At 66.7% G+C, this 7,876-nt stretch overlaps 4 protein-coding genes across 4 annotated transcripts in view; 2 read left to right on the top strand and 2 right to left on the bottom strand.

The window, feature by feature from the left end:
- Positions 1–774, top strand: part of RHOBADRAFT_66558 (uncharacterized protein) — a 1,718-nt gene extending 944 nt beyond the window's left edge. Inside the window, exons 2-6 of the mRNA XM_018419009.1 lie at positions 67–107; positions 185–250; positions 315–391; positions 459–481; positions 555–774. Of these exons, the coding sequence (XP_018270268.1) occupies positions 67–107; positions 185–250; positions 315–391; positions 459–481; positions 555–625 (278 nt within the window). The 3' untranslated portion in view covers positions 626–774. The remainder of the gene's footprint in view (positions 1–66; positions 108–184; positions 251–314; positions 392–458; positions 482–554) is intronic.
- A 459-nt stretch (positions 775–1,233) lies between these two features.
- RHOBADRAFT_16110 (uncharacterized protein) lies at positions 1,234–1,664 on the top strand (the record flags this gene model as incomplete). The annotated part of the gene is made up of 2 exons (XM_018412299.1): positions 1,234–1,436; positions 1,577–1,664. The coding sequence occupies 2 exons, from the start codon at positions 1,234–1,236 to the stop codon at positions 1,662–1,664; spliced, it is 291 nt and encodes a 96-aa protein (XP_018270267.1).
- A 463-nt stretch (positions 1,665–2,127) lies between these two features.
- RHOBADRAFT_54068 (uncharacterized protein) lies at positions 2,128–3,940 on the bottom strand (the record flags this gene model as incomplete). The annotated part of the gene is made up of 6 exons (XM_018417139.1): positions 2,128–2,328; positions 2,409–2,669; positions 2,754–2,994; positions 3,060–3,520; positions 3,592–3,660; positions 3,773–3,940. The coding sequence occupies 6 exons, from the start codon at positions 3,938–3,940 to the stop codon at positions 2,128–2,130; spliced, it is 1,401 nt and encodes a 466-aa protein (XP_018270266.1).
- Positions 3,941–5,857: 1,917 nt separating this feature from the next.
- RHOBADRAFT_54067 (glycoside hydrolase family 20 protein) overlaps positions 5,858–7,876 on the bottom strand; it is a 2,771-nt gene continuing 752 nt past the window's right edge. The window contains exons 4-10 of the mRNA XM_018417138.1: positions 7,774–7,876; positions 7,335–7,418; positions 7,075–7,263; positions 6,831–6,966; positions 6,430–6,719; positions 6,183–6,348; positions 5,858–6,074 (exon numbers count right to left, since the gene is read on the bottom strand). Of these exons, the coding sequence (XP_018270265.1) occupies positions 6,003–6,074; positions 6,183–6,348; positions 6,430–6,719; positions 6,831–6,966; positions 7,075–7,263; positions 7,335–7,418; positions 7,774–7,876 (1,040 nt within the window). The 3' untranslated portion in view covers positions 5,858–6,002. The remainder of the gene's footprint in view (positions 6,075–6,182; positions 6,349–6,429; positions 6,720–6,830; positions 6,967–7,074; positions 7,264–7,334; positions 7,419–7,773) is intronic.

Below are 7,876 nucleotides of genomic sequence, written 5' to 3'. Positions count from 1 at the left end.
CCCCCCCCCCCCACCGCGCCTCGTCGCGCCTCGACCTGTCGCTGACCCGCTTCGAGCCCAACGCAGCCACGGGCAAGGTCGTGCGCATCATCGGCAAGGTCCTCAGCGTTCGTCGTGCCCACTGCCCGCCTCGTTCGAGTCCCCTTCGCTGACCTTGCTCCCCCTCCCCCTCCTCGTCGCGCAGCTCGAGAATGACCAGGCCCTCCTCGAGACGAGCGACAAGGGCCAGGTCACCGTCAAGCTCATGAAGGCGCGTCCCAGTCTCTCTGATCAAGCGTCGAGCCCAGGACCTGACAAGCTGCCCGGCCTCGCAGGACTCGAACCTGGCCGACACGTTTGTCGAAGTGATTGGCAAGAAGAGCGGCGACGCCGTCGTGACCGAGCTGTCCAGGTGCGTCCTCGATCCTCTCCTCTTCGTGGCGAGCGCGGTCCTGACGCAAGGGCACCGACGCGCGCAGCCAGAACCTCGGCGAGAGCATCGGTGCGTCCTCTTTCGTTCCCTCTCTCCCTCCCTGAGCCACCCGCACGAGCTGATCTTTCCCGCCGTCACACAGACCTCGAGCTCGCCAACAAGGTGGTCGAGCTGACGCACGCGTACCCGGACGTGTTCCCGACCAACGAGTGACCTCGTCGACCTCTCTCTCTCTCTTGCGTCGTCGCGGTCGCGGTTCCCTCGGCACCGGTCCGCCTGTAGCTGTACTCCCACGCTGCCGTACCCCCTCCTTTTCCCTCCTGCCGTCGTCGCACGGGTGTAACACCAGGGCCGTGCTTGCCTCTCGCGCTTTCGTTCGCTCGAGAGGAAAGAGAGAGAGAGAGGACACGGATCGCGTTGCAGGGGACTGGTACAAGGAGAGAGATCTCGCGCCGTTCCGTAAGCCTCCCTCCCGAGGTGCACGAGGCACGAGGAGGGCTGCAAAATTACGACGCTGGAGGGAGGGAGGGAGGAGGAGGGTCGAGAGTCGGAGGTCGAGCAGGGATCGGGGGGTTTGCCGCGGCAAGGCGAGCTGGAGCTTGAGCGTGTGCTGTGCGAGTCGAGTGGCTAGCCGAGTCGAGTGGTGCAGGAGCAAGAGAGAGGAACAGCTGGGCCGGTTTTCGCTCATCGACTTCATCGCGCCGCTCGCATCCCGGCACACCCACCCACACACGCACACACGCGAGCCACTGCACCCAGCTCGCCTCGACCAGCACCACCACCACACCCAACACCACCACCCACCCACCCCACCTCCAGCCATGACGTCCCTCTTTGGCGGTGGAACGCGCTCGTCGGTCCCCCAAGGCGCTCCCGACCAGGCTCGCCTCGCAGAGGCCGCCATGGAGCTCGAGGCTGTCAGCGACTTGTTCACCCGCATCGTGTCGAGCTGCCACCAAAAGTGCATCTCGACCCGCTACGCCGAGCCAGAGCTCAACAAGGGCGAGAGCGTCTGCGTCGACCGGTCCGTCCTCTCTCTCCTGGAGCTCGCCCCAAGGCAGAGCAGCACCCTCAAGTCACACTCTCGCATCGACCTGCGGACCCACGAGCTGACATTGCCTCTCCTCCTCCTCCGCCTCCTCCTCGCCGATCCTCCTCTCGCAGCTGCGTCGCCAAGTACTTTGCCGTCAACGAGAAGGTCCAGGAGCGGCTACAGGCCGCTCAGGCTGGCGGCGCGCGCGTCGGCATGTGAGCGGCCCGCAGCTCTGAGGACGAGGAGCAGCCGGTGGGACGAGGTGCGCGGCTGGCGGCCGCGATGGGCGAGCGAGGGCCGGACAGACGGGCGAGGACGACGAGCAACAAGACAGCACACCACGTACAGCACCCCTCAGCACCCTTCCCCTCCTCCTCTCGTGTAACATGATCTCGCAATCTCTCGCTCTCGGACGATGAGGAAGGCGCCGAGAGAGACTCGCTCCCGCGCTCGCTTCTCTCTCTGTGTCGAGCGGATCGGGCTCGTGAACTGCCTGCTCGAGCGAGAGGAGCCAGGTGCGGCAGGCAGCTCCTCGTCGGCGAGAGCGAGACTCGTTTCTCGTTCTCCTCTTTCTGCTCGTCGCGCCGCTCGCTCGCCGCTAGCAGGGAACGTACTGAATCGTGAGTGCACGGACGAGGAGAGTGTCTACAGAGAGAGATAGCAAGTCGCGCCCTCGCGCCCGTCACGCCGCCGCCACCAGGCTCGTGCACACCTCGCCGACGCCCTCGACCTCGCGCAGCGTCACCTCGACGTCCTCGCCCTTGCGCGCACGACCCTCGAGCGCCCTCGAGAGCCGCTCGAGGCCCGCCTCGAAGAAGTCGGTGCGCACCGTGAACGTGAGGCGGAACCAGCCGGGCGTGCCGCCGTACGCCGAGCCGCGGCCCTGCGTGCGCCGCCGCAACAGGGGTCAGGGCTCGCTCGTTGTGCGTCGTGCGCATCGAGAGTGAGAGAGAGGGGACGCACGAGGTTGACGCCGTGGCTCCAGAGCATCCTCGCGAGCGTCGCCTCCTTCTCAAGCTCGCTCGGACCCTCGCTCCCGCCGCCCTCGAGCCACGCGCGCAGGTCGACCCACACAAAGTGGCCCGCGTGCGCCGGGCGGTACGGCACGCCGTGCTCGCGCAGGAACGACGTCACGCGAGCGTAGGCGGCCGCGAGGCGCGACTGGTTGAGCGCGACAAAGTCAGGGAGCGAGGGCGACAGGAGGAGCGACGCCAAGAGGGCGTCCTGTACCGCAAGAGTGCATCGTCGTCAGTGACTGATTGCGACGAGAGAGAGGGAGGAGAGAGAAGGAGAGAGGGAGAGGCTCACGGCGGCGCTCGAGACCTTGATGAGGAGCGCGCTGCTCTCGATCGCGACGTGCACGTCCGGGTTGGCCTGCGACACGAGGACGCCAAGCCGCAGCCCGTTGCACCCAAAGTCCTTGCTCGCGCCGTACACGACGTGGATGCGCGACGGCGAGCACCCGGCCTCGGCGAGAGGGTCGAGCGCGAGGAGCGAGGTGAACGGGGTCGGGCACGGGTCGTCGGCGGTAGCGTACGTCGACAGGGCGCTGTCGTCGTGCACGTGGTCAGTAGTCTGTCACGAGGCGACGAGAAAGGGAGAGAGTGGACGCACTAGATCTCGTCGCTGATGAGGTGGAGCTGACGAGCCTCGGCCCAGCGGCAGTAGGCGACGAGCGTCGCGCGCGGGTAGCAGAACCCGAGCGGGTTGTGCGGGTTGCACACGACGACGGCGCGCACCTTCTTGCCCTGCTCGGCGCACTCGACGTACGCGCGCTCGAACCTGTCGAGCGCGCTCGGCGACGCCTCCTCGCCCGGCTCGAGCCGCACGCCGACGACCTCGACGCCGCTGCGGCAGCCAAAGCTCGCCGCAAAGCCCGGGTACGCCGGAAGGGCGATGAGGATGACGTCGCCCGGGTCGGCGAGAACCGACGCGAGCGAGTCGAGGATGGCCGAACAGCCGCCGCCGCACAGGACGTGCGACGGCTCGACGGGGCGGTGCGCCGCAAAGTAGGTCGAGAAGAGGTGTCGCAGGGCGGCGAAGAGGCGGTGCGAGCCAGTCAAGGCCGTGCCGTACTGCGGGAAGGACGACAGTGAGCCTTTTGCGGGCCGAGAAGAGCTTGGGAAGGCGAAAAGCGGCGACGCACCGTGAAATCGCTGTACTCGAGGCTGATGTTGCGCTTGAAGAAGTCGGCGAGCCACTCGACGCAGAGGCTCTGTGCACAGGAGGATGAACAAGGTCAGGTGACCGGCTCGAGAGGAGGCGAGGCGGCACCACCTCTCGACCCGGCGCGTGTCGCCCGAGAGAGGAAGCGAGCGGGTGCGCACGTTCTCTGCGACGCCGAGATTGATCAGGCCCGACGTGTTGAGGGTGCTGTACTGGCACTCGAACAGCGAACAGCAGAGGAGCGGCGGGCGAACGAGGGCGCGCTGCCCGCGCTCGCTCAGGACGGGTGGCGCCGACAGGGTCGGGATCGAGTCGCAGTAGGTCGACATGGTGGCTCGAGGTGCTCGCGAGGGGTGCAGGAGAGAGCGAGAGGGGCGAGATAACGCTGCGAGGGCGGCGCGTCTACTGCCGGCATGCCACGCGAGAGGCGCCGGCTTCGAGCCTCGTGACCGCAAGGGTCCCCACCCGAGCCGTGTGGCGCCGTCGAACGAGGAGCAAGCGACCGCGAGCGGGCGGTGCGTCGACGAGCTGCGACGGCTGGTTGAGAAGGTCTCGAGGCGCTCGGACCGCGCAGGTGGTCGAGTGCGAGAAAAGCAGAGACGACGAGCCGAGCGAGAGCCGCGACTGCACGAGGCGGTCGACTTGAGTGTGTGTGTGCGAGGAGCGCAGCCAGGCCAGCGCTCGAGGCGGGCGCGAGAGCGACAGCGAAGAAGTGGCAGGTCGGAAGTCAACCGCTCCTACGAGGCGCTGCGCTTGCCGGCTTCGCGGTTCGCCTTGCGCGATGGCGTGCTCGCCCAAGGCCAGTTCGAAGCGGAATCGGCCCGTAGCCCGGTCGAACGCCCTCCCCTCGAGCGAGCCCAAAGTCTATGCGAGAATAGCTCGGGCTTCGTAATCTTGCTAACGGCTGGACCTCAGAGCTATTGCCGAATACAAAAGTCAAGCGCGAGGTCGTAATCTCGACGACTCGCGCCCCGCACCTCGTCCTCCACGCGCAACTCGGCCGCACCGCTGCTGTGCCTCGCCGGCGCGTGTCCAGCTCTTCTGCATCGCATCATCTACCTACGGGGCCTGCTCCCGCGCCGCTACGAGCGGCCGCCGACGGCGCAGAGCGCGTCGCATCTTCATCAGCAAACCGCGTTGTCCGACCTCTCTCGACTCGTGGCAACGGCTCATGGGCCTGTGGGAATCGTCGTCGAGGTCTATCGCAGCATCAAGGACACTACTGGGCAAGGCGGCAGCGCTGCGCGGGCTGTGGGCGACTGGCGCGTCCTCCTCCTCCCCGCCTCCCCGTGTTTGGCCCCCCTCTCCCTCTCTCCTCGCCCCCTCTGCTACCTCGCGACGCGGTGCAGAGGTCTTGATGGACTGAATTTGTCCCTTTGCAGGCGGAACGGCTGTGCAAGGCGAGCAGTGCGGGCTTCCGGGCGGCGCGAGGCTGGCTCTCGACCTCGAGGCGGCTCATCTTGTCCTTTGTACGTCCCGCGCACTCTCTTTCTTCCCTGCAGGACCTTCACATGGGTCTGTGTTCCTTGCCGAACCGCGCACTGACCCTCTCGACCTCGCGCCGCAGGTTAGTCGCGCCCTCGATGGCACCTCCCCCTTCTCGGCCTCGAAAGCTTCCCCTCGCGCTTTTCTTGCGCCGCGCGACGGCGCCCTTTCCTCTCCGGAAGCTCTCCTCGTCCCTCGCGAGAGTTCCCAGACCGTGCAGAGTTCTCGTTCGTCGTCGCACTTGTCCCGGCGGCTCAGCGAGTCGAGCCGTCGCGGACGGGTCCTTACGAGGCTGCGCCCGCCCTCACGTGCCCCTGAGGGCAGCGGGCGCACTGTGGTGAGCCGCTCGCACGGCGCGCACCCCTGCGGAGCGCCCGTGCGCCCGGCCACCTGCTAAAAACAGGGGGATCCTGCGCACCCTCTCTCAGACGCTATCTCTTGATTTAGCAGGGTTACAGCCTCGTGCGCGCGATGGATCGGACGAGGAGGTGTCTACGGTGCGATCGAGCGCGTTTCCCGAGCTACTTTGTCGTGTACAGCGCGAGTTGGGCCGCTCGCCTTCCCAGTCCGAGTCCAAGGTCGGCGAGGCCCGAGAGCGCTTTACTGCCGGGTCCCTCCCTCGCAAGCGCTCTTTATGAGTGTCGACGAGTGCGTCTCGAGCGAGACCCGGCGGGCCGACAGCTGTCCGCCGCGCCAGGGTCGTCCAGAGCCAGGACGGTGGACGAGCATCTTCGCTCTCGCTCTCGCGCACGGAGTACAGCGACGCCATAGTGCGACAGTGTATTGCACAGGATCGTCGAGGGACAGAGAGAGAAGACGAGGGAAAGGAGAGGACGAGGTGCTACAGGGCAATCGTGCGGCGTGCGAGAACGGCGAAGAGAGGGTCCGAGCGAAAGGAGGGGGGGACTAGATGTACTGCGGGCGCGAGCAGCGCGCATAGTCGAGCATGAGGGAGCAGCCCTGGTTCGGGTAGATGGTCTGCGGGTCGAGGAGAGCGTCAGTAACCAGGCCACGTACCACTACACGCGCTCCTCGAGCTTTGTGCCCGAGAGGGGGACGAGAGGGGAGAGGAACGAGCCGACGCACCTCGAGTTCGACCTCGAGCTCCTCGATCTTTGTGACGCTCGCGTCGGCCGGGTCGAGGTACGCGACGAGGCGGCGGTGCATCGTCTCGAGGCGCGCGCGCAGGCCGCCGTACCGCAGGTCGAGGACCTCCCACCCGAACGGCTTGTACATCGACATCCAGTTGTCGCTGCGCGCATCGAGAGGCGAACGAGAGTGAGCGACTGGACGGAGAAGGAGAGAGAGAGAGAGCGGGAGGACGAGGACGCACCGGTGCAGCGCATGCAGCTCGTCGACGAGCCCCCTGAGCCTGCTCATCCTGCTCCGCTCGCCCGCACCACCGAGCGCCTCGAGCTCCTCGCGGTCGCCGAGCCGGTACGCGTTGGCGAGGCGCTCGCGGAGGTGGCACTTGAGGCTGAGGACGCTCGCGAGGAGGTACGGGAGCTTGAGGCGCACGTTGAGCGGCAGGTCGTCGACCGAGTGCGGGAGCGAGATCGAGGGCGTCATGGTGCTGAAGTCGGACGACAGGGCCTGCTCGAGGTACGACGCCAAGTGCGAGTACTGCGCGCAGGGAGGCAGGAGGTCAGTGCGGCGCTCCCATCGACGAAGACGACCGAGAGCGGCACGATACGCCGCGTCCGTCGCCGAGAGAGAGAGAGGAGCCCGACGCACATGCGCCTCGAGGTCGTACCCGCGGTACTGCGGCGAAAGGAACGAGAAGAAGGGCTCCTCCCACAGGAGGAACTTGGCGAGGTTGGGCGTGTAGTGCGAGTTGACGCTGATCGGCTGGCTCTCGGCCTGCGTGTCGCTGTTGACGAGAGAGGGAAGGAGGGAGGGAAGGAGAGGACCAGGTCAGTGTCTCGTGGCCGGGGAAGAGAGAGAGAGAGAGGCAGAGAGGAACAGGCGAGGGACGCACTCGAGCTTGCTCGCGTACACCCAGTCGTCCAAGTCGGCGCCGACGATGCCGTCAAACTTGCGCCGGAGGAGCTCGGCGTCGACCTCGTCGGCGCGCGTGTAGGCGCTCTCGGCCTGGTACAGCATGCCCGGGAGCGCCGAGTACAGGTCGCACTCGTTGCCCTCGTCGCCCCAGATGGTCGTCATGACGCTGCGTGAGGGAGTACGTTAAGTGTGGCTCGACGAGGAAGAGAGAGAGGGAGAGGAGAGAGTGCGACGCACTGCTTGACGCCCGCGTTCGGGTCCTTGCTCGCCTTCATACTCGCCCGCACCGTCGCGAACGTGAACGGGAGCGCCGTCCAGAACCTGCGTCGACAGCATCTCCTTCTAAGCTCGCCGAGCCTGATCCTGGATGGAGCTCGTGCGCGCAGAGAGAGAGAGAGAGCGAGGGACGCACCTGCTCCAAGTCCAAGTCCCGCTCGCCATCCACGGCCCCTTGTCTCCCCAGTTTCCAATGCTCCCCCCCCCTTAGCCGTGTACGGCCTCGAGTCGGTGTGGTAGTAGCTGTGTGCCGCACGCGAGAGAGAGAGGCGCATGGTCAGTGCGCGTGCTCGACAACCTTCTCAAGCCCACGTCATCAAGCTGCACCCTCTCTCGCCCGCCGGATGCCGACCGAGGGAGAGGGGGGGGGGGAACAGGGAAAGAGGACGAGGGGACTCACTCCCAGAAGACGGTGCTGATGCCGCTCGGGATGGCGTCGGTCAACTCTGACGAGATCTGCGAGTTGGGGTCGTAGTAGCCCGACAGCTGGTTGTTCTTGGCCG

This window comes from Rhodotorula graminis (genome assembly GCF_001329695.1).
Source record: "Rhodotorula graminis WP1 unplaced genomic scaffold RHOBAscaffold_8, whole genome shotgun sequence".
NCBI lineage: Eukaryota > Fungi > Basidiomycota > Microbotryomycetes > Sporidiobolales > Sporidiobolaceae > Rhodotorula > Rhodotorula graminis.
This window is presented reverse-complemented; position numbering and strand designations above follow the sequence as displayed.